The 21,038-nt window shown below is 33.5% G+C and overlaps 1 protein-coding gene across 2 annotated transcripts in view; it reads left to right on the top strand.

Moving 5' to 3' along the window:
• The window catches only part of SSBP2 (single stranded DNA binding protein 2), a 291,176-nt gene that overhangs the window by 196,464 nt on the left and 73,674 nt on the right, over window positions 1-21,038 (top strand). For both annotated transcript variants that reach the window (XM_077759863.1, XM_077759864.1), the window contains exon 5: window positions 9,789-9,878. In XM_077759863.1, the coding sequence (XP_077615989.1) occupies window positions 9,789-9,878 (90 nt within the window). The remainder of the gene's footprint in view (window positions 1-9,788; window positions 9,879-21,038) is intronic.

The following is a 21,038-nucleotide window of genomic DNA, read 5'->3' on the forward strand; positions in this document are numbered from 1 at the left end:
ATTTCTGGCATTCATATGAAGACAATATTTCTCAAGGGCTGAATGTATATGAATGCTAAAAATGTTGTCATAGATATCCCCATTTCATTTTACTTAAAACAATTTTTTTAATGTTTATTTCTGAGAGGGAAATAGAGTGTGAATGGGGAGAGAGGAAGACACAGAATTCTAAGCAGACTCCAGGCTCCGAGATGTCAGCACAGAGCTCAACTTATCCTTTGTAGCCTTAAAATTAAAATATTTTATTTTTATTATGTTGAAATAGACTTTGTGTTTAAGTTTGAAATATCTACCTATTATTTAACCTTAAATTTTAGGGATTAGGTTTACTTTAAGTAAAGTTATTAGCATTTAGTCCTATTTTTTAAGTTTATTTATTTTCTTTTGAGAGAGGGAATGTGTGTGGACAGGAGAGGGGCAGAGAGAGAATCCTAAGCAGCCTCTGTGTCATGGGAGATAGAGCCCCGTACAGGCTCAATCTGACAAACCATGAGGTCATGACCTGAGCCAAAATCAAGACTCGGATACTTAACTGACTGAGCCATCCAGGTACTCAGCATTTGGCCCTATTATATAGCTATTGACAAAACTGACACTGTGTATATTTAACATATAAAATTTTTTTATGTTAGGAATAGAAATAATATGACATCTCAGAAAATTTGTAGAAATTTTATTAAAATATCACTTATATAATTTTAACAGTTAACTTTATGCATCCACCCACAGTGTTTCATAGATTATTTTTTAACATTTGCATAATTATAGTCATGCTATACTCACCTCTTGTGTTTGGCACATTTCATATAGTGTTATATCATAAATAAATTCCTATATTTCCCGGATAATTCCACTTGTAACCATTATTTTTATTTATTTATTTATTTATTTTTAATGTTTTATTTATTTCTAGGTGAAAGAGAGAGAGAGNCCATTATTTTTAATAATTGAATCATGTTTTGTCACTTAGATGTACTACAATTTAAGCATTACATTGCTGAATTTTAAAGTTACTTTAACTATTTCATACTATAAATATATGACCGTGAACATATTTTATGCATACTATTTTTCTCATAGTTCAGAATTTATATTTGAATAATATCTGAAAGGAAGGATCACTTAGTCAAAATTTATTAATTTTTTATAGCACATGATAGAAACATGTAGAGTGCTTCCTACAAGTGTACCAGTTTCCCATGCCGCCAATAACTTATGAAAATCTTTTCCTGGCAGGATTCCTATGCATATTTCCTTAGTTATCAATAACATCTTAACTGTTTACTTAGTAACTAATGACATTTGCAAGGAATGATCCTTTGAGGTTTGTCGGATCTTACAACTGTTAACTGAAAAGATTTCCACCCCAACTTTCTATCATTAGAAAATAATAACCCAGGTAAATGATCACTGAAAAAGTTAACATAATTCTAGGCAAGTAGTTTAAAAATCCAGTACTTCGATATGGAATTGAAACATTTGGGAATTATAAGTATCAGGAAAACATCCTCCAAATACCTAGAAGAGAAAAATAGATTATATCCCTAGGAACAAAAATCAGGACAGAATCAGACTTTTCCAACACTAAACAGTGGTATCTGTAGTTTTGATGAGAGTCAACAAAGACATTTACATATATAAGGGTTTGGAAAATGATATTTATATATCCTTCAGTCAACTTAGAAATGTATAAAAATTAAAACTCATTAGTAGCAAATGTTATTTTTAAGAGACTGATCGGGAAGACAATAAAATTGGAGTTCATTATTCTTAATGCTGAAAGTATCATTGCAAAACTGATTGTAGAGGTCAAAAATTATTACTGAAAATAAGAGATGATAACAAATTTTTAAAAACAAAAAGTTTATGCCTAAAACTCCAGGTGTTTATAATAAGAATTAGGAACTGGAAGAGGATGATGTAGAATGGGAAGACTAAGCTAACTTCATTTTTCACCCAGAAAGGTAAATGATGCCTTTTTGTGGGTTTTTTTTTTAATTTTAAAGGCCATTTCATTAGATTCATATTAGAGGGGTTTTCTTGCTCACAAGTAAAGCAAATATAGCATAAAATTTAAAAATAAATGGATGGGAGATTAAAATAAACACAAAGAAAGAAAAGTTTGCAATATTAATTTCAGTCAAAGTAGATTCAAGGCAGTGACATGAAAAATAAGGGAGAAATGGATAAACAACAATTGTAGGGTATTATATATATTTGAACGAGCAAGGGAACAAAAAATGGAGACAATATAAAGATGTAATGCAAATGGATAAAAATGTAGACTATGAATATTTTATTAAATATCCAGGGGACATTATGAAAATCGATTGTTAATTAAACCACAAAAAATGTTTAACAATTTCCTAAATATAAAAATTGTATAGTACATCTTACCTAGACACAATTGGGAAAGGTAGACATTAAAAACAACCAAAAAAAGAGCCTTGAACCATTTATAAATTAAAATATATCTTTGTTTACATCTATAAGGTTTGATGTTAGTGTTCTCATTTTTTTCCCCTAAATCATCTAATCAGTATAATTTTGGTTTCCAGTTATATCCAGTAACTGTTTGCGAAATCAAAATTATATTGATTAGATGATTTAGGGAAAAAATCGTGAGGATCAACATCAGACCTTACAGATTTAATCAAAGGTAAATTCAGAGCCATACTTTCAGTTTTATGTTCTTTGTATTAAAACAAGAAAGAAAAAAGATATTAGTTACTAATTTAATTGAGAAATTTGAAAATAATAAAGCCTTAAAAAAGGGATGAGAAATGAGACAATAAAAGAACAAAAGTTAACATGTTAATAAAACAGAAAAAAAAAAACAATTTCTGGCAAAGATAATGATGACTATGCTAATTCAGTTTAGGAGAGATAAAATGAATCATCATCTGTTTTAGAGCCAAACAGTTCAGTAAGACAGTTCAGGGCAGGTGAGATCTGCTCCACAAAGTCATCCAGAGATTGAGGCTGGTGGCATTCTGCCATTGTACAGGGCATTGTTTTTGTCAGTGTGACAGCGTTAGATCTCTAATTAAAAATAAGTAGGATGGGGCACTTGTCTGGCTCAGTTGGTAGAGCTTGTGACTATTGATCTGGGGCTGTAAGTTCAAATCCCACATTGGGTGTAGAGATTACTTAAAAATAAAATCTTAAAAACATGTAAGTAGAACATAATCCAAACTATTTAAGACCAAGGCCTGGATATGGCACATACCTCTCTCGCTCACATTTCATTAGTAAGAACCTTAATTCTTGGTTAGAATAAGGGAAACAGAAGTATGATGTAGTTTGGCTGCTGTGTGCTTGGCTACATTCCTATTACCATGGGCAAAGGAGACAACAGATGCTTGTCATCTCCTAGCTGCTACAGAGGACTTTTTTTTTTAAGTATGTAAAAGTAGTGTGTATGTGGCTAAAACTAAAACTCTCAATGCAATGAACTGTTCTGAGAAAAATGTAAATGAACAGAATTGAAGCAAATAGACGTTTTAGAAAATATAAAAAGAATAATGACCATAATTATTTCCAAAATTGCCTTTGTATTCAGGCAGTTTTACTGCTGAATATTTTTTAACTTTCAGAAAGCAGATAAACATCATACTATAAAACTTCTCCAGAGCATTATAAAAGATAGTTTGCCATCCAGTTCATTTTGAGAAGGTGGAATAATCTGGATGTTCAAGTTTGAAAAATATAATACAGCAAGGAGCATTCTCAACCTGTCTCATTTAGGATATAGATGTAAAGACCCTGAATACAGTATTGCAAATATAATTCATTAGCCTTATTAAAAGAAGGGTCACCCATGATCATCATGCCTTATCTCAGAAATATGATGATGCTTTAAGAAAACTATAAATATATGATTACTTATATCATGCTTCATACACACACAAACAAAAATAACAATCAAATATAAAAAGGCAAAGCATCTTTTTTTATTCCTGATTTCTTTAAAAATTGTTTTTAGAATACTAGGCATAGAAAGATTTCTTAGTATAATAAAGAATGTTTTCTGTCAACAGCCAGATATTTGACTGTGCTTCGCTTTAAATTTTTGAAGACAAGATACCAATTATCACCATTTTATTTTTTTTTAAATTTTTAGTGTTTTATTTATTTCTAGGAGAGAGAGAGAGACAGCGCGAGCAGGGGGGGAGGATCAGAGAGAGAGGGAGACACAGAATCTGAAGCAGGCTCCAGGCTCTGAGCTGGCAGTCAGCACAGAGCCCGACGCGGGGCTTGAACCCACGAACCGCTAGATCATGACCTAAGCGAAAGTCAGACGCTTAACCGACTAAGCCACCCAGGCGCCCCCAGTTATCACCATTTAAAATGTTTCTCAAAAAAATACCTGCATATGGCATAAAAATAGTAATGGTAAATTTCAACAACTCCATGAGCAATCTCTTCTTACTCTTCCTTTTTTTTTATTAAGTATTGGTTTTTTTAGGGACTCTTTTTTTTTTTAAAGTTATGTATTTTTGAAAAAGAGAGAGAGAAACACAAGTGGGAGAGGAACAGAGAGAGAGGGAGACACAGAATCTAAAGTAGGCTCCAGATTCCTGAGTGGTCAACACAGAACCCAATGTGGGGCTTGAACCTACCAACTCTGAGATCATGACTGGAACTGAAGTCAGAAGCTTAATCAACTAAGCCATCCAGGTGCCCCTACTCACTGTTCCCTTTAATAGTTCTTTCAATTTCTTTTTTTTTTTAATTTAATTTAATTAATTCATTTATTTTTACAAATAGTTTATTGTCAAGTTGGTTTCCATATAACACTCAGTGCTCATCCTCGTCCTTTCAATTTCTAATAATTGTGTCACTATTTTAGTTCTATCATTACCTTCATAATTTTACATATACTTAAATATTTTTTTCTATTGAGCCAAGTATAGACATTTTATCTTGATTTCCTGATAGAAAACCGATTCTCTAACATTCTTATTAAATAAAACTATAAGTTATTTAATGTATAGAATCTTGATAAATGCTGACTAATTTAGTAATCAATTATATCCTAATTTTATTTTTAAGCAAAATTTTATTGTATGCCTATTGTTTTGAAACCTCCATAACAAAGTATATAGAACTTTTTTTTTCTACCAGAGTCCACTAGTGATAATAACTAAGATTAAAATAAGATTTCTTTTGGTTTTAATTTCAGACTTTTATTTAAGAAGATAAAATATAAAATAACAGTTTATCTCTCTGTTCTCTAAATTCAGAAATAGGAAATTAGAGGGAGAACGAAAATATTTTTTACATCCAATTATATAATAGCATTTAAGAGGAAAGGGGAGAGTGGGAAATGGTGCTGGACATGTATACAAGGGGAAAATAAACAACACCAAAAAAGGAAGGAAGGGGCACAAATTGACTTGTGCCTTCCTAAAGGATAGAATGATATAAGTATAAGAAGTCCAAGAGAGGAAAATGGCCACACAGACTTAAACAAAGATAAATATATAACAACATGTAAAGATTTCATGGTAACTCTTTAAAGTTCATTTTTGTATGTCCTTGGGAAAGCAAATAATTCCCCAAATTTAATACATTGTGTATATAAAAAGTAGGTACAGTTATATTAGTGATTTAGGGAACTATAAAAAGAAAAAGTAAAGTTGTCACTCTCAAAAAACCTTGAAATTTAAGACCTGTGACAAAATAAATGATTGAAAAGCAGCTAGAAAATACATATCTGAAAGTATATATGGAAAGCATAGAAATTAATACAGTCAAGAGACAAAACACTTTTAACGATGACTTTTTCACATTTGCCCTGAAGTCTTATGTATTCAGTTTAGTAAGAAGATATATTTTAAAGCTATAATATTTGCATGGTTTTCTTTTTATGAGAGAGGGAAAATAAAAACTCAACCCTCAATAATCACGCATATATTATATAATAAAGGATTTTCCATGTGATTCCAATGAGAATTCACACAAACCCAGTAAAACTAATACTTTCTACTAGATCTTAATACAGTTAAACTATTTATACTTTTTCTGTGATTTAGTCACCACAACCCTCAAGAATAATACATACTTTATCAGTTAGAGCCAACAACTTTCTGTAGATCCTCAAGTCAAGAGATAATTTTTTTAACTTATTTTTGAGAGAGCATGAGGGAGGGGTTAGGGCAGAAAGAGAGAGGGAGACACAGATTCCAAAACAGTCTCCAGGCTCTGAACTATCAGCACAGAGCCTGACACAGGGCTCTGAATCCATGAACAGTGAAATCGTGACCTGAGATGAAGTCTGGCGCTCAACCGACGGAGCCACCTAGGTGCCCCAAGAGAAATTTCTTACATGTTGGAAGTAAGCTTGAAACAGGTCTCAGAAATTGTAGCAATGAAACGAAGAAATTTTGTATTTCTTTCTTCTACATACATTCCTAATTCTCAAGACGTATTTCTCATTTTGCCTACAGTTTCAAAGCATACAATATATTGCAGTAAATGAGCAAGTTAGGCAATTTGAGAAATAAACTCTTTTACAGTGCTTGGAGTGCATTTTAGTGTACCCCTGTAGTATTTGTTATCAGATCAGTATTTGTTAATGATTTCAATGATGTACCCAATGATACTCTAAGCTTGAGTCCACACAGTACAATAAAGGGTGAATTAGCCCTTGTCAATAAATCCCAGAAGACTGGATGCATAATTTACCTCAAAAATGTGGTTCACAAGTGAAGTTTCGGTTGAAATGCTCTGAACTAGTGCTTTATAGGGGGTAAACAAACTGGATAAATACTAAGATTATATCACATCACTTTGTATCCTTAAACCAAGGATAGAAATTACTATCACACCAGAAAATGAAATCATCATGCTCTATACTATAAATTATCTAGCTATAAAACCCTTCTGTTTTCAAGACACTTCTCATGTTATGCCCTAAGTATGATTATTAGGAAAGAAAAAATTACATAAAATTCTTGTGCCACTGTAAGGGAATAGAGTACAAATGAAGAATTTGTGCATCTTGAAATGTAGGAAGACATTCTCAACAGCAAAGCAAGAGGCATATTTGAATAAGTTAGTGGGGTACCTGGGTGGCTCAGTTGGTTAAGCATCTGACTTGGCTTAAGTCATGATCTTGCAGTTCGTGAGTTCAAGCCCTGCTTTGGGCTCTGTGCTGACAACTCAGAGCCTGGAGTCTGCTTCAGAATCAGTGACTCCCTTTCTGTCTGCCCCTACTCCACTCAAGCTCTGTCTCTGTCTCTCAGTAAATAAATGTTTAAAAAAAAATAAGTTAGTCACCATAACCTGATCTATTAATTTATGTGATTTATTCATTCATTCCTAAATATTCTATTTTTCTTAATGTTTATTTATTTTTGAGAGTGAGAGAGCACAAGCAGAGGAATGGCAGAAAGAGAGAGAAAAAAAATGGAATCTGAAGTTTCCAAGCATTAAGCTGCCAGTGCAGAGCCTAACACTGGGCTTAAACCCACAGATGGTGAGATCATGACCTAAGCTGAAGTCTGATGGTTAACTGAGGAGCCATCCAGGCACTCCCTCCGCAACTATTCTATTTAAAGTTATAATCCCTACCCCCTTTATTTGGAACTCCCTCTTCCTTGCTAGTTTTTTCTCCATAGCACTCACCATTATCTTTCTTCTTTCACTAGAATGTTAAGTTCCAAATGGCAAGGATTTTGTTGTTTTTTTTTTTTCTATAGTGTTAACTGCTATATTGCACAGCTTTAAAGTTCCTGGCAATATATATTTTGAATGAATTTATTCAATAATTTTGAAGTCATAAAATGAAAACTAATAAGGCATTATAAAGATTTAATTTTCTTAAATCTTCATCTGAATCATACATTTTGTTTCACTTTTAAATAATAGCTGAAACAAATCATAGGGAGCACAAATAATTCAGAACAATGAAGAAAAAAAACCAGCATATTATATACCTTTAACCAATGTAGTCCCCAAAAAGAAAAAAATAAAGGAGCCAATGATGACCCAATATTTTTACTTCTTGAATTTTAATTTAGATGTTGGATTGAGGGGAGAATAGCTTCTTTGAATTACATTAAGAAGTTGCAGTAACTCATTGAATTCTATTTTATTTTTGTAAACTGGCATAAAGTTATAGTACACATTTCTATAAAAATATAAGTGAGAGTGGTTTACAAACTTGTCTCAAAAATATTTCTCTTCTGCAATTAATTAGAATAGTGACATCTTATCTCTAGTTTTTAGTACTGAGAGTACCTTCCGCATGATAGTAATTGACTGTCAAAGGATCTAGATCAGATCTTTCTTCCTAGATCAAGTTGTAATCATATATATTTAAACTAAAATAAGATAAACGTTTGGTAGCAAATTTTCCTCTCACTGTAATATTGTGTATTAAAATTTTATACCAGTTTAGTTAAATGAAAAAAGGAAATGACTTGCCTTTCATTTTTTAAAAACATGAATGTTGATACATAAAGCAAAATAGAACAGTATCTGGCAAATGGTAGGCATTTGATGTACACTAATGAAATTGCATGCTTTTGCTTAAAATAACATAAATGTTTAATCTTAGTATCTAAGAAATATTATTTCTCCTTTTATACTTATATGCTTTATCAGAAGCTTAGAATTTTGGCACTCATAGGTAAGCAACATTTTAGATAACTACATTTAAATCTACGTTTTTCTCAGGAAACACACCAAAATCATTGGTCTTCATTATTAACAACTACTAATATTATAGAATAAACACGTGTTAGTATTTTTATCAGTTTACACACCAGGAAATGTAGGCTATAAATATATTGATATTGTACCTTCTAATGGAATATTAATGCATGAATGAATACACTGATGTAGAGGCAAGGACAGTGTGACAGATATAAGATATACTAGATCCATTATTTGTCATGAGTTCTTTCATAGCAGAACTATTGGATTCATACTGATCTTTCTTCAGCATATTTCTGGTCCCTTCTTGACTGTTATTAATATTTATAATACGTCTAACCAGGTAGGGGGATGAAAACCCATGGTTATATAATAGTGACATGTATTACTATTCTGCATAAGAATTAAACCTAAAACCTATCTTTGATTACAAAGAGTCTAACTCAAAATTATTCGTACTCCTATTTCATGAAGCTCTAGGGTAAGTGAAATAGACTGAGTCTTCAATCGTTTTTTTTTTCCATAATCTATTTATATGAGACTAATCTTTCTAAATCAAATTCTTTGATTCAGCCTCCTAATTACTTTTTCATCCTCACCACACTGTTTTTGCTAACAGTTCTATTTTGGCTGCCAGTTATAGCATATCAGAAATTGAATAATGTGTTGCCACCTATAAGCAGAAAATTAATTGTACTTGTTTATGACACAGCAAAGCATAATCTTAAAAAAAAAAGTTCTTTTGTCCAACGTCTGTAACCACCATTTTCATACTTACTACCTACATATTTCCATATTTGTTATTGATGTTGTCATTCATAATGCCTGTGCCTTAAATGAAGTATGTACTTAACACTTTTATCTTTTTGTCATACTATTATTTGCCTCTTAGATATCATTGAAAGATACCATCTTCTTAAAATCCTATGATTTCGGAAAGTTTAAATAACTTAGTTATAGTAAACTAACTGTTGTTTCTTTGTTTACCTCTAGAGTGGGGGAAATTACCAATATTTATTCCTGGGAATGAAAAACCTTCCCTTCCGACAAGCTAGTACCGTTAGTCTTTGGTTTTGTGCCTTCGCTGTAATGATATAGGTTTGTTTCTCCTTTATTCTTTGCAGAGTGCTGCAGCAGCTCCCAGCCCAGTGCTAGGAAACATTCCCCCAGGAGATGGCATGCCAGTAGGTCCTGTGCCACCAGGGTTCTTTCAGGTACTCAGAACGCCTCTGATGGGGATGTTAAGGCATAGGAACTCCTGTTTGTTTTTATTTAAACATATGAAGGAGAATGAGGCTATTTCGATTCTTAAGGTAAACGGAATGTGTGTAGCCAACTCTTGATTATTCAGAGAATGGTTATCTAGTGTATAGATTAGCCCTTTCTTCCTGTGTTTTATTTGTTGTCAAATTTTTATTCACTTATTTATTTTGACATTTCCTTGTTCAAGTAAAAAAGACGGGAGTTTGGAAATGCAAACTGGCCCCTTAAGTTAACTGTGATAAAGATGTGACGGGAGAAGAGGCTAAAGATGAAGTTCTAGAATCATATATAGATTTTAAACTGCTCCAGCCATCCGGACCTCCACAGACCAAAGATAATCAAGATTTGGCTGTAGTTTCAAAATATGGCTAAATCATAACCTTTTCATTTATCAGAATTACAGGCTATATCAAGGTATTTTGATAATTATCTTTTTGGCTTTTAAGCTAGAATTGTTAACTAATACTATTATTGACATTTCAAAATCAGATTTTAAATACAAATGTTAGTATTTTAAAATTTCAACAACACCATTCATTTTAGCAATGATGATAATGATTTTAAAATTTTAATACATCACTTTTAAATTTATTTTATTTCCATTTAATTCTAACAGTTTTCTAACACAAACCAGTACAGATTCTGAGGTTGTTTGTTTGTTTTTTACTACGTACTTAATTTTATAACATCCTTTGAGAAAATTAGCAAGAACTTAGGAATTAAGAACTAGAGTTGGAAGGCATTATGAGAATGAATGTAATATGCTATATTGTTAATGAATTACATTAGGTACTTAGAAACTAATTTCTCACTTTAGTGCTTTTATATTTTCAAAGTCCTTGATAGTCATTTGTTAGTTAATCCATACCATCATTACATTTCTTATAATCTAGGAACATATTATAACTTTTGATTATTAAGTAAACAATCTCCATTTAAGATGATAATACTGGCTAACACTTATTAACCACTTAATATACATTAAGCTTTGTTTTAAATGTTTTACATATGTAAACTCAATTCTCACAGTAACCTTAGGAATGAAGTATGTATTATTACTGTTCACATTGCATAGATGGAAAAATCAAGTCTTGATAGATAAGTTGCTTGCACAAAGTCAGAAAGTGACAGGGTTGGGATTCAAATCAAGGCTTTCTGGACTTCTGCCATAGAATTTACCTTTTAAAGTTCGTAATTGATCATTATTCATCAAATATTTTTAGCTCATTTAATTTTTTTTCCTCATGTTCTCTTTCTCTTATCAAGGATGAATTAGAGTTAGGGAATAAATCAGAAGAGTTTATTTACATATAAAAGTTAGTAGTAGCTCTCTAAATGGCACTTTTAAAAAGAGGGTTGGGTTGAGAAGAAAGCCAGATACTTCCAGGGTAAAACCAAGATGTATAAACCCAGACATTTTCACATTTTGTTAAATTAACCATTTTCCTCTTACATGTCTTCTGCCTGATTCTTGGTAAGAATAGTTGAAACACAGTTAACTTTGTATTAATTATTCCAGTGTGATACATACCTAAGAACTACTACCACTACTACATGCCAGGCACTGTGGTAAGCATCTAAAAATGAGTATGGTAATATGTACCTTCCCAAAGTCCACTATCTATCCAGAGGCATTATTAAAAATAAATAACTGTAATATACCAAGGTATGTACTGTAACAGAGTCAAGTGTGTAAGGTTCTGTGATGACCTAGAAGAAGAGCTGTTAAATCTGCCTGAATTGAAGCTGGGAGTGCTTTACAAAAAGTTTTCCAGGGGGGGAAAAAACAGAGGAAGGATATTCCAGAAAGTGGAAATAATATAAACAAAAGTATAGAGGTCCTCAAAAAAGCATATATTGTGGTTAAGGAGAGAGAGAAACAAGGCAAGAGTATAGAAAAAAAATGGCTGTAATAAATGAGTGGAGTGTACTCTTAGAGCAAATCAGAAGACCACCAAACCCAATCTTGGGAGGGTCATTGTTAGAAAAGTATTCTCAAATTAGTCAATGAAATCCAAACTGGCATCTAAGGATGAGTTAGGCAAGGAGGCAAGAAGAGTGGGAAGGAGTGTTCCAGGAAGTAGAAAAAGAGTTGTCAAAGGGCCAGAAGGGAAAAGAGAGAAACTAAATATTTAAAAAACAAAACAAAACAATGGAGCTTAATTAGCTAAAGGGCAAGTGGCTGGTGGTGAGGCTCCAGAGGAACCTAGAGGAGATTATAGGTCAGGTAAGAATTTGAACATGATTTTAAGGGCAGTAATAAACTATTGAAGGATTTCAAGCAGGAGAGAGGGACGTTAATATTTGTACTTTTAGAAAAATCACTCCATTGTGTAGCCAGGATTTCAGAGGGACAGATCTGAAGGTAGGAAGACTACTTAGGAGACTGGTACAGTGATCCACGTGAGATTTAATGATGGCCTGAACTAAGAGAGTGGCACTGCGTATGGAGAGAGATGAACGGATTTAAGAGACAAATAAATGCAGTGGATATGAGTAAAATAATCCAAGAATAATACCCTGGTTTCCTTCTCTAACCTGGGCAGATGGGGTTTTCTGAGATAGAGTCCTCAAAACAAGGAGTAGTTTTGAGGTAGGACAGATGACATTCCTGTGGGACTTCCAGATAGAGGTATCCTTTAGGCCAGTGAACATACACATCGAAGCCTAAGGTAGTGATCCAGGCTAGAGATAAATATTGCAGGTTTACCATCATATTAAGGACACTTGAGTCCACAGGGGTAGATTAATTATCCAGCAAGAAAGTGCAGAGTGAGAGAGTAAGAGAGTATGCAACTGAAATCCCAGAACACTAACACTTAAAAGATAAAGACAACAGAATTCATTTAAGAGAATGGATGCAGATACCAGTCGGTTGACTAGTACGGTAGCCCAGGGAAGAGATATTGTAGACCTATCAAAGAGTAGTGGCAATAGATTTGAAAAGAAGAAGCAATTCATAGTTCTATTTGATAGGCTTTAGTTGATTAACAAAATTAGGGTTAGGAAAAAAAAAGAGTTGGCAGATTCAAGGATCATTCTGAGGTTCCTACTTTAGATCTCTGGCAAGTTTCAATATCTTTATCTGAGTTAGGAAAGGTAGAAGGTAGAAAAAGCTAGATATGTTTGAGTTTCGTACATGTCATTTCTCTTCATCCAGGGAGATGATTCTAGCTAATCCCAAATACTCTTTTTCCCCATTCAACAGGCTTAATGTCCAGTCTCCCTAGGAATACCTCTTTGAAATACTGAAACTCAAACTGTCAAATTTTTAAAAAAGAAATAGGATGTTATTATCTTGGTTCATATAATGATGGGGTTAGTCTACCCAAGTGTTTCCTAAATATCAGCCTTGGTTTCCTACAGTGATTTGTCAATACTTCAGTGTGATTCTGGCCATAATGCCTGCTGTTAATGAAGAGTACTGCCTCATGTGAGTAGAAATAACAGCAGACAACCACAATTCAAGCTGAAATACCAGTTTCTAATTCAATTCCAAAGAGACATTCAACTCCAAGAATTATCCAGATTATGAGAATAGTTTTGAATCCTCATTCTTACTGAGGAAATGCAAAGCTTATTTGGAGTCAGCTGGAAAGAGACTCGGTTAAGAAAGGATTCAGCCTATTAGAATGTAATTTTAAAAATGAAACTAAGGAAAGAAGAGGTTGTCATTAGCACATACAGCACCTGATTCAGTAGATTTGACTTCTATTCGTTATATGATGATATTGTAAAATTTAGATTAGTGTTCATTTGTGACAGATATTATGATTGTTTATACTTCAATTCTGATACTTTTATTTAAATGGGAGAGCTTCTTTTATTGTGTAGGAGGCCAATTAAGAAAAATATAACTGGAATAATATATCATGCATAAGGAGGTATCAATTTAGTAAAATACAGCCATTTAAAGTAAGATACATGTTTATTTACTTAGAGGTTTCTTTCTGAGGATTAATTGGTATACACAGCCCTATAAATTTTCAAAGTGACTTGCGATAGAACTGGTGAGTGACTTTAGAGCAGCTTTCTTTTATTATTATTATTAAAAAAATTTTTTAATGTTTATTTATTTTTGAGAGAGAGAGAAAGACAGAGCACAAGCAGGGGAGGGGCAGAGAGAGAGAGGAAGACACAGAACCCAAATCAGGCTCCAGGCTCTGCGCTGTCAGCACAGAGGCCAACGTGGAGCTCAAACCCACCAACTATGAGATCACGACCTGAGCCAAAGTCATTGATGCTTAACCAACTGAGCCACCCAGGCGCCCCTAGAACAGCTTTCTTAAATTGGGAAGTCTTGCTGTTGGGTCAGAGGGAAGACCATAGAAGCGACCATTGATCTAACTAGAATTTGGCAGTTTTCATGGAAGAAAACCTGTTATTGTGATGGTAGGTACGCATAGTCAACATTGAGAATGAGTCTATACTTTGAGTCTCCTATCCATGTACTAGAATCTTACTCAAAGTTTTCATTGTATGCTAAGAAATATTAATTGTGTATTGACAGCATCAATCTGCTATTCATTTTCATAGCATTCTTATGAAAAGACAGGCAAAGTTTGATTCCTGCAATTTATTGAATAAAATAAGTACTGTTCCTTGAACCAATTAAATTTTCTTCTCGCTTAAATATAACAATCAAAATGGTTTAGTAAAATGCGTAAAACAAAACAAAGTTCTTGTTCTTTTGTGTTTAAAATAATTAGACTCTTTGTCACCTTATGAAGTTCTGTAATTTTATAGATTTGAGCAACAAGAAAGCTTCTCTTGTGAATCTATTATAACTTTTGTCCCATTTTGAAGATAGGGGCATTTTAAATTTCAACCAAGAAAATTTGAGGTGGGGGGTGAAAATTCTTTATTTTTCCCTCCTTTTTGGTCTTTACCACAAGAAGACTTTTAAGTAGGAAACTATATCTTGTTTTTTTGTCAGTATAACTAAACTTATCTTTATCGTTTGTATAAAAACATAATCTTCTAATAAGTGCTAATGTAGATATCTTTGAGTATGCAATTGATGTGGGATATGCTTGTAGATTCTGAAGTCTCTAGAGCCTTTGGTTCATTTTTACCATGTATGATGTTTTGTTTTGATTTTTATCTTGATAAATTTGCAGTACTGTACTCACTAGATCTTTAGTTTTCTTAACTGAAACTGTTGAAAACAAATAATATACTGATGTTGGATTATAAATTTAAGACTCTGACATCAATAAGATTATAAATATTTGTTGAAGATAAAGCATAGCAAGAAATTTATTTGCAGACTGAGATGGTCATCCATATTTTAAAATCTGAATTGATTGTAACTCTGATACGGTAGAAAACATGTTGCAGCAGGTTGGTAAGTCATATTTTGTTTGCAGGCATAATGTTAGCAATGGGAAAGCTGCTTTGCCATCTAGTGGTGGTTTGCAGATGTCTCTACTGGTTCTGGGTATATTTTCCAAAGGTTCTATTTTTAGCAAGACTGCACTGTAACAAGCTGACCTAATGCTTTGACATAGCAATAACGCAATAGGAAGAACAAAAAATAGAAAGAAATATTCCTTTTTCTCCATGATGTTGTTATTGACCAGAAAGAGCTCAATATAAATGACATTCATAAAGCAATGAAGACAAAAACAAAGCTCAGGGTAATACAATATTCTTGATATTTTAAAAGAAAAAGTTCCAAAATGAATCAAAAAAGAGAAAAAGAATATTTAATTTAACAATCTAATCTTGAAACCGAAAAGAAAAAAAAGAACAAAAAAAATAGAACCAAAACAAAATGAAAAGAAACACACATTTACAAGCCCTCATTAAATGTTTCTTGAGGTGGTTATTTAATTTATTTCTGGAAATAAGTCCTACATTTTGAAAATACCTTCAAAGATACCAGGGTGGCTCAGTTGGTTAAACATCTGACTTTGGCTCAGATCATGATCTCACAGTTTGTGAGTTTGAGCCCCTTGTCCGGCTCTGTGCTGACTGCTCAGTCTGGAGCCTGCTTTGAATTCTTTGTCTCCTTTTCTCTCTGCTCCATCCCTCACCCTCTGTCTCTCTCTCTCTCTCTCTCAAAAATAAATAAACATTTAAAAAATTTTAAATAAGTACACTTATCTGCTGTGCTATTCCCATCCAAACTTCTATATAACTCTTCTATTACCAGTAGCACCTTTTTTTTTTTTTACCAAACTGTTATATACGCATATAGTTAAATACTCTACATGTTTTCTCAATTTCTTTTTATCATTAACCTTCATATTGTCTTTACTCCCAGTAATTTTCCTTTCCTCTTATCCTTCCTGACTGTGGCCATTTCAGAGTTAGTTTTAGGTAATAATCAAAACCAGGAGAAACTCCCCTTCCCTCTCCCTGCAAGTTATAGATAACACCTCTAATCTTAGATAATGAGCCAAAAAATTAGTATATCTCTTCTTAGTTTGCATAAGTAGGGAACTGAAAATCTCAGGTAGACTTGACTTACTGAACTGCAACACCTAACATTTTCAGTATATATAGTTTAAAAATCCAAATATTAAAAATATTATTTTTAGTAATTAAATACATTGGGATTTAGAGAGTGGAAGTGAGAAGGGTGCTTATTTATCGAAAGTCAAGACGTAAAAATTAAGTTTCATTTTCTTTTTAAAATGTAATTTTGAATCTTTAAAGAACAGAGATTCTAAACATCAAAAATAGAACAAGTCTTTCTCTAGTACAAAGATAAAAGCAGCCTAAAAAAAGAACGGTACCTCATAGCTGCTGGCTTTGACAATGCTTTCCTGCAGTTGTGGTAATAGTTGTTCTGCCTCAACTATTAGAACAAATTAAAAATGCTCAGCTTGAGTAACTAAGTAAGCTTTTTTTTTAAATTCACAGTTTCAGACAACTAAGGATCCTACAGCAGTAACTAGATGGACAGGGATCAAAGAAGAGAGTATCAGGGCTTCAGAGTCTTTCCATGGGTTTCTAATTAGAAATGAATGAAATTGTTTCCTGTTAGAAACTCTACTGTTTTAGTTTATTTCTCAAAATGAATGTTTAAGAAAAAGTTAACTTGCCCATGCTAGTTAGAAGATATTTTGTATGAAGCAATAAAATATCATATTATAAAATTACATCTATGATAAGAGCTTATCTATTTTTTAGCTAATTTGAGATTACAGTTTTACTTTTGAAAAGATCTCATTATTGAAAATCCTTTCTGGAGTGCTTCAGAGTTTATTATAGCTACTTCGGGGTGGGGGAGGCAGGGAAATGTATATCAAGTATATACAAAAGTAGGTTATAACAGTTTTAGGGTTTTTTTTTAATGTTGGTTACAGAAACAAAATAATCACCATTCTTTGGGGAATTAAAGACAAGAATGGTGTATTAAATATATTATGAATGCCCTCTATGGGTAGATAGATTTGTCTTAAGTATACATTAGCATGCCTTCAGCTTTTTTAGAAGATAGTTTCTCACTAGGTGGTGTTCTGAACTACATGAGGAGTTGACAGACTTTTTCTGTAAGAAGCCAGATGGTAAATATTTTAGCCTTTGGAGGCTTCGAAGTCATAACTACTTAGCTCTGTTGTTATAGTATCTTTGTAACATAAAAGCAGCCATGGACACTGTGTAGCACAACTGTTCAGGTAACCTTTATCTACAAAAAAAAAGTGGTGGGCCACACTTAGTAGCTAAGCCATAATTGCCCACTCCTATTTCATCTGAATATGGTCACCACTAGGAAGCTTATGAGAAACCTAAAGGGTAAAGATGAAGAACAATGTTTTTCCAAGTGTGTTTTCTGTAGTACTCACAGTAAGGTCCTGGAAGTCCCCCCAACATCCAGTGTATCATAATCCTTGGGGATGGGGGGAGTGGAGCTGGAAATCTTTTGTGATTTTGTTGTGGTTGTTTGTTTTGTTTTGAACAGATGAGTCTTACAAACTAAATTTTGAGAACCACTGGCAAAGGTAGCTGATGTCATATAGCAGTAAACATTTACTACAACTCAAGGAAGTTGGTGGCAGGGGTGAAGGATGAGGGAATGAGACTGCAGGGTGTACAGCTCAATGAGAGGAGGGCTCCTAGAGACGGGGCTGGGGCCTCTGAGGCTGAGTGCTGTAGGGCCAGCTGCACTCCTTATGAATTATTAAAAAAAAAAAAAGATAAATAGAAATTCCCATCCACGTAGAACTTAAAGTCCATTAAAAGAGATAGTAACAAAATAATTATTTTAAAACATAGATTGTGATAGAATGAGGGAGGAAAATGAAACCTGACAGGAAAACAGGCATTACTGTCAAAGTTTTGGATAAGGTGGCCAGAGAAGGACTCATCAAGAAGATGGCCATTTTTGTAACGACCTGAAGAAAAGGAGGGAACGAGCATATGATATCTGGGGGAGATGTTTTAGGCTGACGACAATCAAGTGTAAAGCCCCTGAGTTCAAAGCATGACTGGCTTTTTCCAGACATGAGAGAAGGTCTAGGTAGCTAAACTGGAGCATCAGCTGTGGGGAATAGTTCAATATGAAGTCCTAGATAATAGAAAGCTGTATCAAGTAGAACTTTGTAAGTCATTGTAGGAATTTTGGGCTTTGCTCTGAGTGGAGGGTTTTTAACAGTCTTATTCTGGCTGCTCTGTTGAAAATAATCTATAGGAGGAAAGGGGGGAAACAGGGAGACTAGTCTGGATGTTGTAAAATTTTGACAAAAGATTTTTATGTTCTGGACTAAGGTAGTAAGAGTGGTGAGAAGTGGTTGGATTCCAGATATATTTTGAAGCTTGAGCTAACAGATATTGGTGATTGTTTGCATGTGTGTTGTGAGAGAAAAGACAAATCAAGAGTGACGGCAAGGCTTTGGACCTACTCACCTGGAAGAATGGATTTGACATTTACTGATGTAGGTCAAACTTCAGGAGGAGATATGAGTGGGAATACCAGGAACTTAATTTTGAACTTGTTAAGATTAAGATGGCTATTAGAGATTCAGGAGATGCTGAGTAGGGAACAGAATATCAGTCTGCAGTTTTATGGTTCAGGCTTGGGCTAGAGTCATTTGGAAGTTATCAGCATGTGGATAGTATTTAAAGCTATGAGCCTAGAAGAGAACACCAAGATACTGAGTATAGATGGAGACAAGAAGGTGTACAGTGGACCTAGTGCACTCTAATGTCAAGAAGCTGGGGAGATGAGAAGGGAGGATCAGAGATGGAGCAGTCCAGGAGATAAGAAAACCAGGTAATGTGGTATCATGGAAGCTATATGGAGAAAATGTTTCAAGGAGAGGAATAATTAGCTGTGTCAGATGCTACTGATAGTTCAAATTAGTTGAGGACTGACAATTGACCATTGGATTTTAACAAGGAGGTAACTTGTGGCCTTGATAAGGCCAGTTTCAGTGGAGTGATGAGCATGAAAGCTTGATAAAAGTAGACTTGGGATAAAGTGGGAAGAGACCGAGGGGAGACAGCAAGTGTGCCCAACACTGAGTTTTACTCTAAGGGAAAGCAAGAGATGATGCAGTAGCTAGAGCAAGAAGTCGGGAGGCCAAAGAAATGCTGCTGGGAGTGAAGTGTTGGCTATTATCAACTGTTCATCCCTGCCGAGGAACAAAGAAAACAGCTCTGCTGGTGCCTGTGAGAAGAGCATATAGGCTATTGCGAGGTATCATCCATTACCCCCAGCAAGCCAGTATAATCTTGAGATGAAGATAGAATGCCAGAGAATAGAGTAATCGGAGCAGTGGGATGCTTTTCAGAAAAAGTAAAATAGAATTAATTGCTTGAAGTGCTTACAAATGTGAATACTACCTGTTTTCTGTCATTTTTATATTCTATAAGAGATTGCAGATACTTTGACATCACTAAATATATTTTCCAGTTGAATTTGTCTTATCAATTTTGTGGACATATATATGTTTAAGGCTTGTACATCAAAATGTGTATTTTAAATTGGAGATGGAGAAAAAACTTCACTTAATGCAGTTTGAATTTTCTCATATTGCTTATTTCTATACATTTTAGCATTAGTCAAATTAGTAAGCTCTAGTTTCAAAACAGACTTTCTGATGCACTAACAATTTCTATAAAAACCTGTCTGTAGAAAGACTATTTTATATTGTTTAGACATGAATCGAATAACTTTAAATAGAGATTTTATGTTTATAGTAACCAAGTGAATATGAAAGTATGATTTCATTTTTAAAGAAAAAAATATGTATATACATATATCATTTGCCACTTGTATTAGAAGACTAAGGTCAGTTTTTTTAACAAACACTTTTCTTGCTACTTGAGAATTTGAAAAGACTACTGCTTAATCAGTAGAAATTTCCCTACCATATTATCAGAAGGATAAGAACAAACTAGCTACTTTCTTTCCTTTTCCTCCCTTCCTTCCTTCCTTCCTCTTTCTTTCTTTCTTTCTTTTTCTTTCTTTCTTTCTTTCTTTCTTTCTTTCTTTTCTTTCTTTCTCTTTCTTTCTTTCTTTCTTTCTTTCTTTCTTTCTTTCTTTCTTGCTTTCTTCTTTCTTTCTTTCTTTCTTTCTTTCTTTCTTTCTTTTTCTTCTTTCTTTCTTTCTTTCTTTCTTTCTTTCTTTCTTTCTTTCTTTCTTTCTTTCTTTCCTTCCTTCCTTCCTTCCTTCCTTCCTTCCTTCCTTCCTTCCTTTCACAGTGGTACATTAAGGGAAATTAAAGTACCTCTCTTCTATACTCTCATGTGAGGCAAATTTACATGTAAGGATAAATATAAAATAGGTGAAAAGAAGAAGGGAATCCTTTTGCATCCTTCAAAGAAAAATTATGAGTTGTTTTGAAAAATATTGCTTTAGCTTCTTTTTTGATGGAGGCAGTGTGATACTTTATCCTGAATTATAAATCATAAATTTATATACATATAAATATGTATTTTCATACCCATAGTGTCATTTTTTAAATACGCTAATATGGGTTGATCTGTCTGGGACATTAGTCTGTAGGGGGAGGCAGCACAGAGCTAGATTTAGCTTATGTAGGACTCCAGATCCTTGCCTTACAGACACCAAAAAAAAAAAAAAAGAAAGAAAGAAAAGAAAAGAAAAAGTTTGCCTCTGTGTATTTGTGAATATAAATTGATCTAAAACAAATTAT

This window comes from Crocuta crocuta, unplaced genomic scaffold (genome assembly GCF_008692635.1).
Source record: "Crocuta crocuta isolate KB4526 unplaced genomic scaffold, BGI_CrCroc_1.0 scaffold162, whole genome shotgun sequence".
Taxonomy (NCBI): domain Eukaryota; kingdom Metazoa; phylum Chordata; class Mammalia; order Carnivora; family Hyaenidae; genus Crocuta; species Crocuta crocuta.